General features: G+C 36.6%; 1 protein-coding gene across 2 annotated transcripts in view; it reads left to right on the top strand.

Moving 5' to 3' along the window:
* Positions 1-22,711, top strand: part of epha3 (eph receptor A3) — a 135,046-nt gene that overhangs the window by 97,906 nt on the left and 14,429 nt on the right. For both annotated transcript variants that reach the window (XM_067410714.1, XM_067410715.1), the window contains exons 9-15: positions 271-335; positions 2,288-2,413; positions 4,538-4,723; positions 10,511-10,572; positions 14,114-14,323; positions 17,268-17,417; positions 18,833-19,026. In XM_067410714.1, coding sequence (XP_067266815.1) covers positions 271-335; positions 2,288-2,413; positions 4,538-4,723; positions 10,511-10,572; positions 14,114-14,323; positions 17,268-17,417; positions 18,833-19,026 — 993 coding nt within the window. The remainder of the gene's footprint in view (positions 1-270; positions 336-2,287; positions 2,414-4,537; positions 4,724-10,510; positions 10,573-14,113; positions 14,324-17,267; positions 17,418-18,832; positions 19,027-22,711) is intronic.

Here is a 22,711-nt window from a genome sequence, read left to right as displayed (position 1 = left end):
TGTAACGGGCACCCTGAGAGTCAAGTGTCATGTCATGCAGAGGGGCTGATTTTGGCAGACTGCACCACTGAAAGTGCATGAATTTATGGCTTATTATAGGACCCCAGAATACTGTCATGCCTCATAGCAAAGCAAAACAGTCAAGTTGTTCCTGGCTCTGACTTTTGTCTGTTCAGGTTTTAAGTCTCTTTGTACATCATTTAGAGAAGAAAAATGTTCCAATTAAAGCTGTTAAGAATAATTAACGCTTTTCATCACTTTAATTGACAGGTTGTGTAGATATAGCAAGTCCAAACATCCAGATGAAAAGAGGCTGCCCTTTGGCAACGGCCACTGTGAGTATATATAAATCTCAATAATTCTTCAGTCCTGCAAGTATTCAGGATCTTTCCAAGGATTTACTCATTCCTTACAAATAGTAAAAATAAAAACAAAGTTTTGCTGTGGTATTTATTTTTAAATGTCAGACAGCCCACAAAAACCTAGTAACGACTAAGGTTTTTATAATATCCCTTTGCTCCCGAGTCACAGCAAGCCAATTGTCCATATGCTACCATTTTTCACACTGGCAGAGGTATCAGGAAGGAAATTTAATGGAGGCCCACACAATTTCTCTTAGATTAACCTGCATGAGCTGCCCTGTAGGACTATAGCTTAGGTACCTGATTAGGTCATCCATAATAGACCTATCCATCTTGAAACCCAGCAAATTGCGTTTCTTGACAACCTTAGCTTTCTATCGTTTAGATTCAAATCAACAACCTATGTGACGGAATATGGTATTTTTTCCACTGGACCTCCCAAGCACAGCAAATGCTGCTCACAAGCATCAGTATTTTTACAGTTTTTACTGCTCACACATTCTAGTTAGGCTTTTTTTCTAATGCCACGTCAAACTTCTCCAATTAATTCGGCCTGAATTGATAAACATACAGTACAAACAAAATTTTGTAGATATAGCTTAAGTAAAGTCACCATAATCTCGTAATATTTAATGGAAACACATCTCTTTTCTGATGATGTGTGCACCAGTGCGATGACTGGCCAATAACAACAATGACCCAATTAATTCCTGATGAACAAAATCATATGTCACAATACAGAAGAAAAGGCAATCACAATTTCTGTTTCATGTCAACTTTATGGTACATTTTCATTTTATCGTTGCTCTGCAAAATTTCATAAACAAAATCCAGTCATTTCTATTCTAATCGGCATGATGAATAATTTCGGCTGATGAACATCTGGTGGCGAAGAAATTTGCATAAGCGAATTTTGCTTTGGACTCAACTTTGGTGACACATAAATTTGCAGTGCCAACCAACAGCAAGCCTCTTGATTCAGCATTGAGCGCTGTATGGCCAGAGATTCGTAACTTAGGCCCTGTTTACACCTGGTATTAAGATGCTATTTGGTCGATCGGATCACAAGTAGACACGGGAGACACATACCTGTTTACACCTGGTCTTTTAATCCGTGTCTTTTGTTCACCTTCAACCACCTCTGTCCTGATTTCTTCGAGGAGATGGTCTATCGTGGGTAAATATATGGTAAATATATTTAGATCTTTTGATCTAATGGACAAAATAAGCTCATTTACACCTGTATTTAGGTGATCCGATCGACCAAAATGTTAGGGTTAGAAATCTTAATACCAGGTGTAAAGCAAAACTGAAGATCCAAAATGGACGAGGCACTCATTCTGGTGGTATATCCTCTTCCAGTTTTGCATAACAGTATACTTCAATATTATAAAATGGTCAATAAAAAGAGGCTTTTGGAAAGCAGTTATTTAGAGTTGGTTTTGTTGTTATTATTTCTGCATCATTCACTGTGTTTTGTCACATCTATGGCCAGTTGCATAAATTGCTTACTTTTAAAAGTTAAGACTCTAATTTTTTTCATGAAGAGTGGTCCTAAATTTTTGAAGTGTGTTACATAAAAAGCTAGATTGGTCTAATTGGAATTGAAAAAAATAACATTGATTACATTGATTACTTGGTTAACTGCAATTTGGTCAAACTAAATAAGTGGCTAAGTTTAAGCAACTGGCCCCAGGTCCCGCATTCTGTCTTTTCTTTCTTGTACCTATTCGACCATATAGTTGTCTTTACACTGCAAATAGTCGTTGTTTGTTGCTACTAACATGCAGCGGACAGGAGAAAGAAGCAATAAATGTCACAACAACAGCAAAGCTACACAGAACTGAATCGGTAACCCCCTGCCTCGTAAATGCTGGCATTTCCTTAAAACTAGTTTAAATCTAGTTTTTTTGTTTTATTTTCAGTGAGACTGCCTGGCATCAAGACCTATGTGGACCCACATACTTATGAAGACCCGAGTCAAGCCGTGCACGAATTCGCCAAGGAATTGGAAGCGTCTTGTATTGCCATTGACAAAGTCGTTGGGGCAGGTATGCGGTGTCATCCCTCACTCTTTGGTGCAATGAAACAAAGTTACCTGCCCGGGACAAAACTACACTTGTAACAAACATGGCAGGTGGTGTAAATGAGAATCATTTAGCACCACAGCTGGAGGTGTGTGGCTTTGATATGGGGAAAGGGTCCCTCCCAGTGCTCATCCTCACTGCCTCAATGCCTTTAATAGACTGCCTGCTGCCGGAGCAGAGGAGCATGGGTAAGCATAGCACACCTCCGGCTGGGATATTATATTTCACTCCCCACAGCTCTCTCTCTCTCTCCCCGCATCCCTGATGTCTTAAACAGCGAAGCACATATCAAGATAATGCCTTGTGATTCATGGCTCTATAAGAAAATGCAGCAGCGGCCAGCAAATAAAGGAACTTCACTTTTGATGCACCACCATAAAGTCGGCATGCAAACATCAGGGCTTACGCACTACAAATAAGCACATTCCCAGTTTCAAATGTCACTTCTATTATAAATCTGCATTTTACAGCTTTCATACAGTTTGGCAAGGTGCAAAAAGGTGACCTGGAACATGATCTACTGTATTAGCCTGGTTTTGGTAGACCTTCATTTATCTGCATAGCTTATCAGAGCGATCACTGCTGAGGATTAAGCCAGGTTGATATTTAAGATGGTCAACATCATCTGAACACTGGCCAAGTCCAGCATGGCTGTTGTTTAGACAGCTTGCAATTGTTCCAGCTAACTTTTTCCAGACAGCAAACCTGGATTTCACCCATCTCTCTAAACTTGCATGGGAAATAAAGTAATTGCACATCGAATTACGCAAACAAGACATGGCCCTGGCCTGGATGTCTAGGTGGTGACATCATCTTTACCCAAATGTCCATCCAAGTCTCTGTCAACATCATCCATTGTGGAGATCTGAACTCCTGCTGAGCACTTTGAAGTTTGCCCTACACCTGCGTATGTGCCCTGGAAATTAATTTAAGGATCTTTTCATCATTATGCTCCACCTTAAAACATTACTGGCCAGTCCTACCTGTCCTAACCACACACTCAAAAAAAGTTGCTTCCTTAAATTTGTAAGTACAGTCAAATTGGAAGTCATTTCAACTTAAATTACATTAAACTGACTTTAAAATAAAATCATGTATAGCATAACAAAGATGAAAATTGCTTATTTTGAAAAAACTTATTTTGATGTGTTAAAGCAATGTAAAAACTTATGTTGTCATAACTTATTGATCATATTTTTTTTACGGTAAAATACAGTAAAAACAGTAATACTGTGAAATATTATTATAATTTAAAAGAACACTTTTCTGTTTTAATATATTTTAAAATGTACTTCATGTGATGGCAAAGCTGATTTACTCTTCAGTTTTAGATTCCTTCAGAAATCTAAAATGAATTTATAGCGCTTAAGAAACATTTCTCATTATTATCAGTTTTGAAAACAGTTGTGCTGCTTAACCATCATACTTTTTTCCAGGTTTTTTTTAAAGAATAGAAAATTCAAAAGAACATAATTTATTTGAAATATAAATCTTTTGTAACATTACAAATGTCTTTACTGTTACTTTTGCATTCTTACTTTATATAACTTTTATTTATTTTACCGGGGAGATTATTAATGTTACTAACTTAGCACAATTTCAGTTACACATTGTGTCAGTAGTGTCAATAGCAGCCAAACAGTTCATAGTACCATTAAATATTTAGTAAAAATGTTGGGAAGAAGTTTGTACACCTACACTAATGTGATCACTTTCAAATGAGACGTTTCCCTTTTTAATGAATCATTTGCCTCTATTCTGAGATGCAGTCTCAACAGTTACTAATCACATTGCTGCATTTAATAATCTAAAACAAAAATGGCTGATAACAATGTTCCAACCCAGATAAAAAACCCACTTTATGAGAAAATTGTACCAAAAAGTCCTATTGGATGTTTAGTCCCATTTTCCCACAGATGATTATGTCTTGTTACTTAGACAGAGACACTTAGACAAAGCTTAGATGTAATTCTTAAATCTATCAACTGCAGAAAGCAGAGGTAATTAACAAAAATACAGTTTAATTAGAAGAGAAATCAATGCTTCCTGTTAGCCTTAATTTTCTCTAAAATAAGCATCTCTCACCAGGGGAGTTTGGAGAGGTGTGCAGTGGCCGACTGAAGCTACCGTCTAAGAAGGAGATCTGTGTGGCCATCAAGACTCTCAAAGCTGGATACACAGAGAAACAGAGGCGGGACTTCCTCAGTGAAGCTAGCATCATGGGACAGTTTGACCACCCCAACATCATCAGGTTGGAGGGTGTAGTCACACGAAGTAAGTAACATTGCACTCACTTGTTTTAAATTTAGTTTCAATACAATTTTTTTTATTATTATTATTCCACGTTAAAAGGAGAAAGAGGATTTTTTTTTTTTTTTTTTTTTTTTTTTTGCTGCTGCTGCTTCTATACGAAAAGCATGTGATAATTCTCCTGTGCTGTATAATAAGTTGAATCTGTTCAGAAGATTCATTTATCATGTTTAGATTTTCAGATGTTAGTTCAGAGCTCGTCCTTTTGGGAGTATCTCATATAAAACATTAGCTGTTTCCAGTTATGGAATATTAGTGAATGTCATGAAGTTGGCAAATCCATTGCACAGAAAGCCACTGTTTTATTGACCCCTTTCTTGTAATGTTGGGCCAATGTCCAGCATGAGAGACAATTCACATAGGGCTGTAAATCACCTATGGTAGTAAATCTCCCTAGATCAGTCTCTATTATGTAGCATGATCAAAGCGAAATTCTCTAATCCATTCCACAATCCTCTTCAGGGACTCTTTTTCATGATATATGAGAAAATAGAAAAAAATAAAATAAAATAAATGTTCACACTTTACCATAAGACTGCTAAGGCCTGGGTGTATTTAATTTTCCACATTTTGCTCCGTCTTGAGTCTGCAAGCCTTCGAAGTACACTCCACTGATGGAGAGCACAGATGACGTCTTCATTATATATTTGACGTCTTCAATATATTTGATATTTGAGCATTGAGTCACTCACAAAAACACAAATGATGTGCACAGCCTGATTTTTGTGTGCATCCTGAATTTTGTTGGGCATTTTGGGGACATCAACCTACAAATTTACTGATAGTCTCCAGATATATATATATATATATATATATATATATATATATATATATATATATATATATATATATATATATATATATATATATATATATATATATATATTTTTTTTTTTTTACCCCCCCCCCCCAAAAAAAAAATATTCTTATGGTCTATTGTTCAAAAGCATTTGTTGAAGTAAAGTAATCATTAACAGCATCTTTTTATCCAAAAAATAATTGCACATATGTTGTATTTTAAATATATAAAAGTATATATATATAAAAAGAACAATTACCTGATAATTTTTATGCAAAATCAAATGTTTCATTTTAGTCATTACTTGTTTTTCATACAGGCAATTTTTTTTTTCAAACAAGTAATGAAAAACATTCTGTTTCCCAGCCAAGTTTTGTTTCATTCTGTTTTAAGTAGTATTCAGAAAGGAATGTAACAGTTTCCTTTCATGTCCATAATTCCTCATAAAATGAGGATTATGTTGGTTGAGTAAATCTTACTGTGCTCACGCTCTAGAGTTTTTGACTGTAAATAATGGGAAACTTCATTGTAAATGACTGTCAAATGTGGCTGTTCCTGGGAAGGAACGAGGCTTTGTACTGTGTGTGTGTGAGTGTGAGTGTATTTAGGGAGGTGGTGCACTTTGCGTGCGTTTGAAAGTAAGTCTGGGGTGCCGAGTTTGGGCCGTGGGGCCAGAGGAGGTTGGCATATGTCTCCTGTAGCCTCTGACGTGACGTGATTTATTAACTCTGCCCTGTTAATTCTTAATAATCCAGAGACTTTCACACCCCATTTAACCTGCTGATTTTGGCCCTGTGTTAGGCAAAATATTTGCGGAGCAGCAATTGCTGCTTCACAGAGACGAAGGGGCCGGGATACTGATTAAGAGCAGGATTTCAGGATCAAAAGTTTACAGGATAGATGTGTGGTTTGAGGAGGAGGGATTTGTTTTGCCATAAAACAACTCAACTTAAATCTAAAGACTGGCATTACAGATTGTCTAATGTTTTAACTGTTTGCAGTAAAACACTGAAAGTATTGCAATGCATTAAAATAAATTATTTAATCAATTAATTAATTAATTAAAAATCAGCATTTTGTCTTGTTTTTTTATATAGAGAATATATATTTTTATTTACAGAAAACAGAGAATTTTGAGAATATTATAGAGATATATCTTTATCTTTACTTAAGTTCCCTATTTTCTTTTTGAGCAAGAAAAAATGTAGGCTGGGACTTGATTTTGTCCATTGGGAATTGATTGGATTGTTGAATCATTGTGGTTTGCTATGATGTCATGTGAGTGACAGGGTGTCCAGTAAGTGCATCATCAGAGAAGAGAAGAAATGAGCTTCAAGAATATGCAAGTTAATTTGATTAAAGATTACGAGGGCACATGAATTCATAGTCTTATTATTTTACACAATTTTGTTTCCCAAGTAAATTAATCTCCTTTTAAGATGCAAAAACTAATCAAAAATAATTTTGCAGCATTCATCCAATCTGCAGAAGAAATTTGATGAAAGCAAGACTGTTATATTCATAAGCTATGCAGTGTTGCTCTTCTCCACTCATTTTAATTACACACATTTCATAAATTCCATTCATCACACTGCTGTGCTGTCAGTTGTTGGAACTCTGATAGGAAAAAAAGACTAAATTATGACTACTGCACTTTATATTGTGACAACACAGGCTGGTCATCAGGCTATTATTGATATAAAGTCGTTTTATGTACAGTCTTTGAAATAAGGCGCAGATAAAGTGCAGATGATAAAACCAGTGATTTACGAGCAGCAGGACAGAGAAAATAAAGCTGTCAGACAGTGACAGTTGACCTTGTGGTCCGTCCAAGTTCAGCCCAAGACTCTTTTCATCCTGCAGGAAACTCTCATTTACCTGAAGTCACTGTAAGTCATGGTTATGATTGCTGACCTCGTGGTGTCAGAGGTGTCATGTGAAGAGGTGCACCTCTGATCCGACAGCCCTGCTCTTGTTATGGGCTTCAGACAAATTCTGTGATGTGTTGAAAACCTGGTGTGTAGCCAACAGCCTGATCTGTTCACCCTCTCAAACTCCATAAAAAAGATTCAGCTGCTTAACCCAGGGCCTTTTATAACACCCACATGTAGCTATGAGCACTATATGAGTGAATCTTGTGAAACCTGTCAGGAACTCATCCAGGTCACATTTTAGCACAAAATGAAATGAAACAAATTATGTTTTCAATTGTATTTTTCTTGCAGAATCTAAGCCTACTAAGATTTTCCTCATTTTCATAGCAATTAAGCATATTTCCTTTTCTTTATTTAATTCCCATTATTATCAATACTGATTTTCATTACATTAAAAAAATACAGACATAAAAACAGACATCAAATACTACAAACCAACAGGTAAAGCAAAATATTTTCTGTCAAATTGTCCTTTCTTTTATTTTAGTATAGTATAGAACTTTTAGTAATGGAAGAGTTTACACATAAAAGATGAATAAAAGCTTTACCAGGTGTTACACTTTACCTGTATTCAAGCAGTTCAATAATATATAATAATTTGATCTTTTGAACTTTCTATACATCCAAAAACCCTGAAATAAAATAATGTTTTAATAATAAGAAATGTTAATTGCATGAGCACCAAATCAGCATATGTGAAGGATTACTGAAGGATCATGTGACACTGAAGACCGGATAGAAATAAATGACATTTTAAAGTATATTAATGTATCAGTTGTCTTAAATTGTAATAATAAATCACAATATGTTAATCAAGTAACTGTAGCCTTGGTAAACATAAGAGACTTCTTTCAAAAAATGCAACGTGATCTCATGAGAATACGTGTGTATTTTGACGTGAAGTGTGGTTCTACCACACGTACATTTACTAACGTTTTCATACACACAAAAACGTACAACATTGACGTATGTATAGCACTAAAGCGTACAAATACTTACGTATTAGCATCTTAAAAAACGTAAAACATCTAACGTAAAGTGTGAATGTATATGAATTACCATGTATTAATATTAAAATCGTGGCTTTAATGATTCAAATATGTTGTGTTCAATTGTCATTAACGTTACATAATGTTAAAGAGACTACACTTTGAAACCTTAAAATGAATAACATTTCTATAATCGTTTTGTAATATTTTGCTGTGCGATTTTTTTCCTATGCAGTGACTGACAATACAACCATAAGATACATCAAAGCACAACATAAATTAACAAATCACACCCATTTTATTTGTTTGCTGTACTCCATATCTTTAGAATCCATATGTTTGCGAGGAACAGATTCAAATTCAGCCCTTTATCTGTCGATCTTCACCTTCATTCTCAGCAACAGCGACCGTCACAGTCAAAGCCCGCGCATTCATAAGACTACTTACTGACCTTGTGTAAACTTAAAAAAAAAAAAAATGTGTTAACCTGAAATGATGACTCTGAAGACTTTAAACTTTATAATCATTTTATTGACCACAGACACTGTAGCCACAACCTCGCAAAACTTAAACAAATCAAGTGACTAACAGATACATCAAATAGAATAGCGAATGTTAGCTAATAATAGTTATCGCTAGAAGTGAGTGGAAGATTGCTTGGAGCTTTTTACAACGAGCTAGCAAACATATTCACACAAAAGAAACGTTAAACAACTTAAATAATACACTTACATTCATAATACATATCTTAATTGTTTTTCCGGAAATATCCCACTCGATTTGAGCAAATCAGGTAAAGAGGTTGAAAAACACCTATTCCCGTGTGACAACACCCCAAAGTTGGGAACCGCCCCTTTCTGTTCCGCAGAGACCTCCTTCTCATTGGTTCTCATCTGCTTCGTCGCAGATTGCGATTTGCCGTGTTTCAGTCGATTGACATTTGAAATGAGTGCGCGCCTTCACGGAGAGAAGACAGATTCATAATTTCACGGATTAATAAATTATATTCTGCTCTGTACCCTATAAAAACTATTACGTTACAGCCAGAGAGGACTGCGACTGGAACTTATCATCATTTTAACTTTTGGTACCACTTTTGACATAATTGCAAAAAATAAATGATTGTGATTAACGTTACGCTTGTTTGTCTGTTTTTCATTTATTAACAGTATGTAGTTTTAAGAAATTGTTATGGGTAGGTTTAGGGGTAGGTGTAGGATAAGTGGCTCAAAATATCGTTTTAATGTCATATTTTTACTAAAATTGTCATTTTCCTACACATTTCTGTCCATTATGATTTATTCTTTTAACATTATGTATAAAATGGGTAACTTAGGTTTAGGTTCGGGGTGGGGTGGGGTTTAGGGATATTACATTCATCTAAAAATGTTAAAAAGGGAACATTTATATATATTTTATACATATATTTTTATGACATGAAAGATTCGTAAATATTTTACGTTTTATTCGCAGTAAAAACGTAAGTATGTTTACGTTTTGGTGCCATAATTACGTCAGTATTTGTACGTTTTAGCACCATTCAAAACGTACAAATATGTACGTTTTGTGTCTTTTAAAGTTACGTATTAATAACTACGTATTAACAATGAGACCAGGCTGAAAAATCTTACTGACCCCAAAATTTTGAACATTAGTGTATTTTGTAGAGAAATTTGCTTAATTATCATGATGAAAAAACGTTCTTGACGGGTTTCATGACCCGTACTCATAAATCCCTTCTAGACAGATTCAGTGTCGTCATTGAAATAACTTTGAAAGTCGTCATGCTGAGCATATATATCTAAACTTAAGGTCAAACTTATCCATGCCTTTGAATGTATTTTTTTTTTTTTCTTGGAGATTCTGTCTTTGAAGATGTTTTCTTTTGTCCAACATAAGCTCATTAGTTTGCAAATTGGGTAATTTAACCTTCCAACAGAAATGACAGCATTGCAGAAAAGCACAGCTTAGATTTGGCACATCTTTTCTCGATTAGACTAAGACATGTCTGAATTCTCTCTCTCCTCAGGTAAACCCGTGATGATAGTGACCGAGTACATGGAGAACGGCTCCTTGGATGGCTTCCTGCGAGTGAGTGTGACACACTGAGCGCATTTAATGAGACTCCATTATGTATGATCAGAGGAAAGGCACAGAGGGCTCATCCTAAAATCATTTAAAAACCCATCTGCATCTTAGCTTCTCCTGCATTCTCACAGTACCTGCTTATCACAGCATGCCTTAAATTCTCCCAAGCTCTCTGAACATTTTATTCTCATTTATACAGATAGACACTAATTGCTCTCCGCTGCCTCACCTATGTCTCTATTTGCTGCACAGAGATTAGATTTTTTTTTTTTTTTTTTTTTTTTTGACGGTGCCTTTGTGTTCGTAACGTCGCACAAATTCATCACATTCGTATTCGTTGCTGAGGCGCAGGCCTCTTTAAATAGACACTGACACTACCTGTGTTTCAAACGCTTTGTAGTGTCTGAATTTCACTTGAGCCTATATGCACAATGGCCTCATTCTCTCACACAGAACAGACCAGGCTTGTGCTCAGAAGAAACGCTCATAGAGAGCGCGGATTCGCTTGTAGGCAGACTGAACCGGCACTGGGGAGACTGGCTCGCCGCCTGCCAGCCCATCCGTGCCAGTTAAACAGACTGGGCATGCTCTGTCCTTCAGATGACTTCCTCTTAGCCCATCGCTCGCACTGCGAAAATAAACAAGCAAACAACAGGCTGTGGGATGGCCCATCTGAAAAGTGCTGATAAATGCGCTAATGAGCTCATTAAATGGGTCAGCTTAACCTTTGGCTGTGGCCATCCTGCCTTGGCTCTAATACACCTGACATATGAATTTATCAGCCTTGTGTCATTTTTCAGCAGTTTACCACCAGCAGGGCGTGCCAGACAATCTGCTATTTGTAGAACAAAATGAACACGCCAGAATTTGATGCATTGGATGGAGCTTGCACTCATAAAAATAACTGAAAAGTGGGAACAAATTCATCTTTATTCAGGCATCCATCCATTTATTTAGAGGTTCAATGAAGAGTTTCTAAATGTCCAGTGGTTTAGACTTGGGAACTACAATGAATAATACAATAATAAATACAATTAATAATACTACAATAATAAATATACAGTGTGTTATGGGAGTGCATAATTTGCAAGTAAAAATCCTATTCATTTTCTCCATTTAGAGATTCATTTCTAGCCAGAATGTGTAAACCTTTGCTTAGAACTTTTAACATGAACTCCAGCGTTATATAGAAGCCACAAGGAGATGTGTTTTAAACTTCATTTTTAAAAAGTTGTGTTAAAAAGAGCCTAGTGGAGAACTACACTACACATAATCCTGAAAAGAGATCCACCAATCAGAGAAGTCTCTGTTTCCATGGAAACAAGCACAGCACTGACTACCCACTCCTGTGGCACTTCTATACAGTATTTGTATACACTATTGTACAAAGTGTGGGGTCGGTGTGATATTTTATTTTTTTATTTGTTTTATTTTTTTTAATGATTTTTAATCATAAGCTGCATTTATTTCATCAAAATACAGCAGTATTGTGAAATATTATTATAATTTAAAATAACTTTTTTCTATTTTAAAAATGTGCTGATTTGATACTTTTTTTTTCAGGATTCTTTGAATAGAAATTTCAAAAAAACAGGATTTGTAACATCCTTTCTAGTGTAAATTTATTGTAACATTGTAAATGTCTTTACTATCACTTGATTAATTTAATGCATCATGGCTGAAAAAAAATTAACATGACTACTTCATTACTGACTCTTGTGATTGGTTGTGTATATTAGATTATCTTGCAATAAACTAATTACTGACTTATGTTCATCGGTCTTATATTGACAAGAATTTAAGTACACAGCCCTTTTTTCATAGACTTTTATCGTAAGTCATCTCAAAGCTAGTTGTTCTATGGGGGTGAGGGGAAAGTGAACTAAAAAAATACATCCGGAATCAAGAGCATCGGAAAAGTGGACACTAACTGTTCACTCTACCGAAATGAGTATGCAAAGGCAGATTATTAAAACAACCTGAGCAAACAAGGCATGGAGTTAGCAAGACCTGTATGAACTGTGTTCCATGTGTGTCTGCACAGGATCCCACTCCCAGAAATGAGAGAAAAGTTGCAGTGTTCTGCAGCAATTTCCTGCGCACTGCAGCCTGGCCTGCACTCTATCAAAGAGATCTGTCATCCTCCCTCGAACGCGCTTCCTTGCCACTGCTCATGTCACTATTATTAGCAAGCCTTTGAACCTCTCAGAGCTCCTTTCTCTTCCAGGTGGTCCAGGGTTTATTTTCATCCAAACTTAGTTTGTATGCAGTACATAAACACTGACATAGAAAGAAAGTGAAAATAGGGTGGACAGAGACAAGGAACGAGAGGAAGAAAGGGCAAAACTCGAAATTTGCAAGTAGCGCAATAGATCAAACAATAATAAAGATTGGGCATTGTTTACTTCTCATGTCATTCCAGACCTGTATGATTTTCTTTGTTCTGTGGAACACAAACATGAAAAACTGAATGGGGACTGGAGATGACAAGCTGCAAAAATGACTCCAAAGACTGAAATATTTGATTCAGTAAAATCCTTTAATCCTTTAATCTACAGTTACCAAATGATTTCAGAAGACTTAAAATATAATGCATGAGTCATATGACTAATATATATATATATATATATATATATATATATATATATATATATATATATATATATATATATATATATATATATATATATATAATAAATATATATTAGTCATATGACTCATGCATTAAAAAAAAAAAAATATATATATATATATATATATATATAATACTTATTTTATGTCAGATAGTTGCCAAGGCATTTCTCATTTTTGTTTATCTTTAAATACTAAAATAACTAAAAAAAAATAATAATAAAAAAATAAAAAAAGGATAAAAATACACAACAAAATGACTAAACTAATTAAAATGAAAAAATCTAATTCAAAACATGAACCCAAAAAATACACTTATTTGGAACAACAGTAAGCTACATGAAGATGAGTAAAAAGCATTTTGGAAGAACTATTTCTTTATGACTGCAGTCTTTGGTATAGAAAGCCATTTCTCCAGAGCTCCCTGACAAATCAATGCTATCTCACTCATCCGGCCAGTCTCTCCCTCTCCTACTGAAGCGCTTCCTCCCATGGTGTTTATCTCCAAGTCCTGAGCATATCGTTCTTCGTATAAAAGGCCTATTCACACGCAGCAGTGTAAACACTGCGAGCCTGCCAGTGGGCATCAGTTCAGATATGCAGTCAGCGATGTGTTCTTCTGTACATCCTATTTATATTCTTCAACAAGTTGCTCTACACCATGGATAGAACCAGAAAAGACAGTCAAATGTTCATGTTTATTAAGTCAAGGATCTGCTACTCTCAGCAAAACCTTTTCATGAGTCGTGAGATGGAGTTAGCTCAAGACAGATGTCTTTGTAAATGTCAGGCAGTGCTTTGAGATATGAGTCACCAATGTTCCATTTTGTTTTATAACCCATAGCATGACTTCTGTTTATACAGTCAATATAAAACACATATTTGACTTTTCCCTTCTTCCCGTCTCTTTCAGAAACACGACGCCCAGTTCACAGTGATTCAGCTGGTGGGCATGCTACGTGGCATTGCATCTGGTATGAAGTATCTGTCGGATATGGGTTACGTGCACAGAGACTTAGCCGCTCGCAACATCCTGGTCAACAGCAACCTAGTGTGTAAAGTGTCAGACTTCGGCTTGTCCAGAGTGCTGGAGGATGACCCAGAAGCTGCCTACACAACAAGAGTAAGTCACACTCACTTTTCTTCTTTTTTCTTTTCTTTTTTCTTTCGGCAGTCAAATCAAACAATAAGCAATAACAAATATTACCCAGTGAATTTACATGTTTTATCTGTTTAGATGTAATGTCCCATAATACTTCAACTTGACATTTTTTGGAAGTTGAAATATACTCCTGTTGCTGTCTTGACTAGCTCAAAGGATAAGTCTGGTGAATTTAAAAAATAAAAATAAAAATAAAAAAAGCCTAGAAATCTTTTTTTAACATTGTGATTTACTGTCATTTTGGTAACACTTTAGTATAGGGAACACATATAAACCATTAACTACGACTTTTCCATTCTAATTTACTATTTATGAATAGTTAGTAAGTTAGTTGTTAAATTTAAGTATTGGGTAGGATTAAGAATGTAGAATAAGGTCATGCAGAATAAGGCATTAATATGTGCTTAATAAGTACTAATAAACAGCCAATATTCTATATGTATGCTAATAAGCAACTAGTTAAAAGTCCCTAAAAATAAAGTGTTACCGTCATTTTTATCAATTAACATGTCCCTGCTAAATAAAATTTATAATTCTTTAAAAAAAAAAAAAAAAAATTGCTGACCTCGCACTTTTAAACATGGATGGATAGATGGTCAGACGGAGTGAAAAACAGATAGATAGACAGATAGATAGATAGATACATACATACATACATACATAGATACATACATACATACATATATAGATACATAATTGATTGATTGATTGATTGATTGAGGTTAGATTTTGGGAAGGAACATGTTTTACGCCTTAAACCGAAGGTTCTCTCAGCCGTGGTTAGACTCTGCACTGAATCTGTGGATTTTAAACAAGGTAAAATGTGTTCAACAGAGTTGAGAGGACTACACTCTTTTAGTAGCTGAAGGCATCAACATGACATGCAAGGGACAAGGTATGTGTAGAACTTTGTAAATGATTCTGCAGAGCATATTTTGTGTGGGCCAGGCCATGGTTGACCAATGTAGCTCACTGTCTCCTCTCAGCCAGCATGTCTGATCGTTATTCCCTGGGATTAATAACCATATTCGTCACTCTCATCCTTAAGAGCAGCATTCATTCTCAGAAGAGATAACTAATGCATAAATACACTTAGAGTCGGGCATAAATCCACAGCATGTGAGTCTTGAAGAGATATTGCTGCCTAAATTACCAATACAAGTGTCACCTAACATAAGTGTTACACTGATATATGGCATATGCTGGGGAGGGGAAGTCCAACATGTTATTAGTTAGATAAACCCAAATTGCTTGGGTTGTACTTGTGTCCGACAGCCAATGTAAATGTGTGTTTTCACCGTTACAACCAGACCCCCCACTGCATCATTGTGCGGCTATGAGAACCTCAAACCCACAAGAATGCTGGCAACATTCACCTTCTACTTCTATTAAAGCAAAAGGATACATTGTGTCACATTTTACATTCATTAGCAGTGATCTTGCAGGGACTGTTTGTACGCACTCAATGGGGAGGCCTGTGCACAAGTGGGTTTATTTTTTAAAGGCCTTATGTTTGGAGAATGTGGGTAGGAATTGTGTGACTTGGCCAGGTTGCTGGTTGGCTTTGGCTCTACCCTGTTCTCTCTCAGTCTACCTCCTTCATGAAGGTTGAGTGTAGAGTTACCCCAGCAGCCGAGCTGGGTAAATACTACGCAATGTCCTCTGAGGAAGAGGACCTGAGCACATGAAACAAGCCCATGCAGTCAGCTTTCAGAGCTGAGGACAGGATCGATGAAGGTGGTTGTCTACCACAAACCTTGAGAAACAATTTTCACAAATGCAAAGAAACAGAAAGTAGCACATTGAAAAATAAATGTGAAAATGTGAAGTACAGAAATTGAAATAGTATTTTCTTGTAAAACATATTCCAGTATTCTTTGTTGTATTTTATATAGCCTAGGAGTAACTGGACCACTTGTAGAAAAAATAATTGAAAATCGTAACGCTCAATATGGTGATTTTTGAAAGTCCCAACTTTTAAAAAAGCCAGTTGACTCTTTGATTGAGTTAATTATGTATGTTTGTTTGTTTTATTTTTGTTTTAGTTTTTTTGTTTTTTGCCTCAAAGGAATGGTTCACCCGGAAATTATGTTATCTGTTACTTACATGTGGTTCCAAACCCATAAGACATTTGTTCATCTTTGAAACAAATGAAGACATTTTAATAAAACTTGAATCTTGTCCCTCCATCACTTATAATTTCCCACAGCTCATGTATAATTTTCAGGTCGCCCATGCGCATTGAATTTGTTTTGCAATAATCAGTTGTTTCACAAGGTGGCAACACTGGCCCCGGCCGTTGTTTCACAGCAGAAAATGAAACTAAAGAGACAGAACAACAACAAAATACCGGAGCCTGCAACAACAACAGACACCTGCATTGATAAGCACTTGTATGAGGGGGTTATGAGACAGCTGCAACTTTAGTTTAAAAGAATACAATGACATTTTTATCAGTCATAACTTCTGGAGAAAAACAGCGCAGATGCTGGCCAAAGATGAAACTTTCTAGAGCACATGTGTTGACCGCCGCTATCAAATTAGGTATACTTTGAGTTTAAAAAAGGCTACGCGTTCGACTCTGCGCATAGACTATACGAAGTATACTTTGGGCTTAACATTGATGTTATATTATCATTTCCCTTTCAAACATGATCAAATCCTAATTGTAGCTCAGAGCTTGTTTCAAACGTTCATTCATTAGATGTATGGCACTCTCAAAAATCCCCCCTCCTCCACCATCTCTGACAAATTACATATGGCCTGTTTTAAACAACATTCATACAGATTACATGATTTGGCATATGAAAGTTAGAGTATATGCTTGTTATTCCAAAATATGTGTTTGGATATTGTCACAGATGGCAATATGTATCCTTGACAGATGGATTTTGTCTGTTTATAGGGTGGCAAGATTCCAATTCGATGGACCGCACCAGAGGCCATCGCCTATCGTAAGTTTACCTCGGCCAGTGACGTATGGAGCTACGGGATTGTGCTGTGGGAGGTCATGTCTTACGGAGAAAGGCCTTATTGGGAGATGTCCAATCAGGACGTGAGTAGAGCGGCTGTCAGCAAAGCAATCCAATGTCTTCCCTGCCAAAATAGATCAGTGTGGCATATGTTCAATGTTTGATTTGATTTCAAGAGTCTTCCACGGGGAAAAAAAACAAAAACAGCATACATTCATACAGAACATGGAAATATTAACTTAAAATCTCAAGGGGTAGTAAATGCTTAACATCTACGAAATTCACCTCACAAAAAAGACATTGTTGCAGAAAAACAACAGGAAAGGCTGCAAAAACGTGCTCTGTGTGAACAGCCACTATGAGTTTGAAATGCCTGAGTGAATAAATAATGACCTTTCTGAATTTTCCTTTCTGGGTGAACAATTTAATTAAACCAGCAAGATTTTCTTTGATAAACCAGCAAGCAAGCTAGTTTTGCTGGTGAACAGCATGGCTAGACCATTCATGCTGCTCTAAACTGCTCTTATTTAGTAAATAAATAAATAATACCTTAGCTAGCTACAGTCAGCTTCAAAAAGGCATCAAACCAAACACACGCTAAGCGGCAGATGGTGAAAACCTTCTTTTTGATTCACAGGCAGAGAGAAATACTATAGCATTTACAGAAAGATAAGAAAAAGAGCCATGTGTGGAATTGTGGAGAATGTGTAGTGGTTTGTTATGAAATCTTGTTGTGTTGATATTGTTATTAGTTCTTTAGCACTGACAACAAGCAGTGTCCTAATTGCTGCAGTTCAGTAACTTAACCCTGAGCAAATGAGGCCCTGAGAGTTTATTTGAACTGAATTGTGGCAGTGCCTATGATCAAGTGATGAAAAGCAAAAGGGAGTAACAGTTCTGAGGCAGCTGATTTTGTGTAGTTGCATGAACGGATATGCTCTGTTTTTGTTTATTGTACTGGATGGTGACATTTGGGGAAGAGGAATTAATATGTCCTGACTGAATTGCTCAAAAGACAGGAAATTGGAGAAAATATTTCAGCAAATTACAGTGCCTCGTCTTTTAAAGGAATAGTTCACCCAAAAATGGAAATTTTGACTTAATTTACTCACTTACTCTATATATATATTTTTCCGATCTTATGAAAGGAGTGAGGAGGTGCTAAGGTGCGGTGCCATTTACAATTGTTCAGCAAATTTTCTTGGGTGAAATCCAGTCATTTTTAATGGGAATTCATGAAAACAGGAATTTCGCATTAGGGCGAAAGATTTCCCCATGCAGATTTCTCAGTGGGGTCACATGAGTTTGCCACATTGACCAACAGAAAGCTGCTTGGCTTGAAAATGACTTCTCTGTGAGCTGTGCTTCATACATCGATACACTATTGACAATAGACAATGAATCTTGATGATGAATAGACATTTCACCACATTTCAAAAAATGTGACCATGCCTTTAGTCAGAACTTCAGCTTGATGATATTTTCTTATGTGCCTCAGGTGATAAAAGCTGTGGATGAGGGCTATCGTCTTCCCCCACCCATGGAATGCCCTGCCACCCTTTACCAGCTGATGCTGGACTGCTGGCAGAAGGACCGAAACAACCGGCCAAAGTTTGAGCAGATCGTCAGCATCTTGGACAAACTCATCCGCAACCCCAGCAGTCTCAAAATCACGGCCAGCACTGCGTCCAGGTACGTCGCTGTTGTCATACTCAGGAGGACTGCCTTTGGACCGAGTTCTAGATGCTTGTTCTGATCCCAAATTGCCCTCTGGTCTTTCTTCTGCTTTATGTCACATTCGGATCATCTTCTCATGATCCCTATAATGAGAGGAAATGTTTCTCTCTAATTTGTGTCTTCCCCCTCAGGTCTAGAATAATCACACACTCCTACTCCTACGAGTTGTACATAAGACCTCAGTATTTTCTACAGATTATTTTACTAGACAAAATCAGTTTATTTTTGGAGCCAGTTTGCAGAAACAGTCCTCAGACAGACAGTGTTTGTGATAAACATTTGCTGACATCCTGTTTCTCCAGTACCCAGAATGCAGTACTAATGTTTTTCAAAGTATTACACACAACATGGTCAAAAATATACAGACAACTCCTTCTGTGTAACGGGTTTGGGAAGAGCCCCTGATTCCAGTGAAATCTTGCACATGACATTCTAGATTTGTGTGCTTTGTTCAAAATGTTGCTTTTTTTTATGAAACTTACCCACATTCAAGTGTTGATTAAAAAAGAATGCATGGATTTTTTTTTTTATATATATTTATCAGTAGTTTTGGTTTTTGTTTTGGTATCAGATATTCATACAACAAAATATTCGTGGGGCCATGAATTTTTTTTTAACGATAATCCAAGACTCTGGAGGTGGCTTTTTTAAATTAGTAGTCATCTAAAAAAATATTGAAAAATATTAATAAAAAGTATAGTATATAATATCATAATAGTATATTGAATTAGTGAATTTCATGGTTTTATAGGCCAAACTTAAAGTTTTATATATCCATCTCTCAGTTCACTAAAGAGTCTTCAGCCTAAAAAAGCTTGAAGTCTCTTGTTTTTAGATCTCTATCCTACCCTATTTTCCTCTCTTTATTGCAATAAGACTCAACTGACCAGAGGGTTCGTCCGGCACGGGTGTGGACGTAAGTGCTATAACCAGGAGCTTTATTATTATGAAGTATGTAACAGTGACTAATGGTTTCTTAAGAAAGTGAAAATGGGTCCCAGGGAGTTTGCATGTAATTTTCCTGATTGGCTTTTAACATGGCTGATCTGGGACCGGCATTGAGCCCAGGTGATTTATGGCTCTCTGAGCAAAACACACTCTGAGGTTCCGCTGCCGCCGGCCTGCAGCCACAGCTGCGTCCAAGCCCTTGCACCTCATTTATCTACATGCCCTGCATGCTAATGGGGCAGCACTCCTGCTATTCTCATAGATGGGCCCTAGACGTAAAGCCGGAAAGATGGCGTGCAGATGCTCGGAAGTAAAATGTCGGCACTCTTAGGACAAGAGTAGGTGCACAATCTCAGAGCCTCTTCACAGCAAGAGATGCATTTTTGTCCGTGACGAAGCTACCCAGATGTTTCTCCGTGAGGAACATCCTCCCTCCTTTCCTATCCCAAGAGAACTTTAAAAACATGATACTAAGCAGCCTCGGTTATTTAGAGGTCACTACACCAGAGGGGAGAGAGGAAAGCAAAAGAAAAGAGAGGGAACCAGCAGAGAGCCCGAGTGTTTACCCCTCTCCTTCCTCACCCTCTGGCCTGTTGTGCTCCTGTCGAATGACGGCTCAGATCTCTGACGCCAGCAGCTGATGCGGTCAAACGCAGTGTGTATACAGCAGAGTTTATGCTATTACTTCTATAACCAACAACAAGGATTTTTCTCCTCGTCATCTGCTTGTTTCTTTTTCACCTTGTAAGTTTTGGTAAGAATTTAGCTACACATCACAACAAACAACAGAGGACTCTCTGTTTGTTATCAGTATGGTGCTTCTAAGTCAATGTTTTCACAAGATCATATTATCAAATACCTACTTTCTTCCACCATGTTGGCCATTATGATTAAGATGTATGAATTATTTATCATATTAATGCAGTAGGCCTACATGCACATTTAATTTAGGTAGTCCTGTCAATGCATTAATATATCAATTGTATTAATATGTTCCCACAGTTAACATGTTAGCGAATGTGTCTGTTCCTTTTTAATGAAAGAAAACTATAGGCCCACTGATACAGTAATCAGCAATTTGTGTGGGTGACACAACACAAAGCATAAATTACAATATTCTGCAATTTGTGTGGGTGACACAACACAAGCATAAATTTGCTATAAATGTGAAACACAATGCATATCTGCAGTAGTTCAATAATAAAACATTTTTTTCCCCCCACACATTATGTACATAATTGGCTTTGCTCATTTCCAGTCAAGCTCTGAGGGTTCTGTACTACTTGTTAATACATGTCAACTTATTCTACTAACCATAAGTCTGACCTAACCAACCTAAATAATACTCTAATGAGAGTTAGTTGACAGATAGTTGCAATGTTACTTAGAGCTAGTAGAATGTTAAAATAAAATGTAACCTTTTTTGGCAGCTGCTGTACCTTAAAGGCCGTATTTACATTACATGGTTCAAGTGACCTAAATCTGTTTTTTGTTGTTGTTTTTTTTCTCCCATGTGGCACAGATTGGATATGATCCATGAACGTGTAAGCAGGAAAAAAATCACATGGATTCCGCTTTTTCTCAGGTCGGTTTCAGGCCTCATTCATATGTGGAAATAAATCTGATATGTATCAGATTTATTTCCACATATGCATTTGCATCTGCACCAGAGCAGACAGATAGGATATTTCCATCAATGAGAGTCGTACTTCATTGAAAGAGCGATGGTGGCAAATTACGTCAACTTGGTGGACACCAACTGGAATCACATGACTCTTTTCAATGCCCAGGCTGCAATTTAGGCTTCCTCTTTTTTTCTGCTTTAAGAGACCAAAGTTTTGCTGACCTAACTAATGTTAGCGAAGATTAGTAATTACAGCTCATGGTTAGTTCATGTTAGTTAATACATTATAACTAATGGTTAACTAATGAACCTTATTGTAAAGAGTTACCTATATTACTCATTTACGCTGAGCACTGTATGTGTGTTTGTGTGTGTGTATGTATATATATATATATATATATATATATACACACACACACACACACACACACACACACACACACACAGTCATGGCCATTGTTGGTACCTTGATAAATATAATCAAAGATGACTGTAAAATAAATTTGCATTGTTTATCCTTTTGATCTTTAATTCATAAAATTAGCAAAAATATAACCTTTCATTGAAGGAAAAGAATTGAAAAAGTGGGGGGGGGGAATCACATTATGAAATAAATGTTTTTCTCCAAAACACGTTGGCCACAATTATTGGCACCCTTTTATTCAATTATTTTTGCAACCTCCTTTTGCCAAGATTTTTGCTCTGAGTCTTCACCTATAATGCCTGATGAGTTTGAAGAACACCTGACAAGATATCAGAGACCATTCCTTCATACAGAATCTCTCCAGATCCTTCAGATTTCCAGCTCCATGTTAGTGCTTCTTCTCTTCAGTTCACTCCAAACATTTTCTTTAGGGTTCAGGTCAGGGGACTGGGACGGTCATGGCAGAAGCTTCATTTTGTGCTCAGTGACACATTTTTGTTTGTTTTAGAACATTGCCCTGATGGAAAATCCAGTCACGGCCCATTATAAGATTTCTAGCAGAAGCAGTCAAGTTTTGATTTTTATCTGTTGGTATTTGATAGAATCCATGATACCATGTATCTGAACAAGATGTCCAGGACCTC

The sequence above is a fragment of the Chanodichthys erythropterus genome, chromosome 14 (genome assembly GCF_024489055.1).
Source record: "Chanodichthys erythropterus isolate Z2021 chromosome 14, ASM2448905v1, whole genome shotgun sequence".
NCBI classification, from domain to species: domain Eukaryota; kingdom Metazoa; phylum Chordata; class Actinopteri; order Cypriniformes; family Xenocyprididae; genus Chanodichthys; species Chanodichthys erythropterus.
The sequence above is the reverse complement of the archived record's forward strand: the minus strand, read 5'-3'. Positions and strand labels throughout refer to the sequence as shown.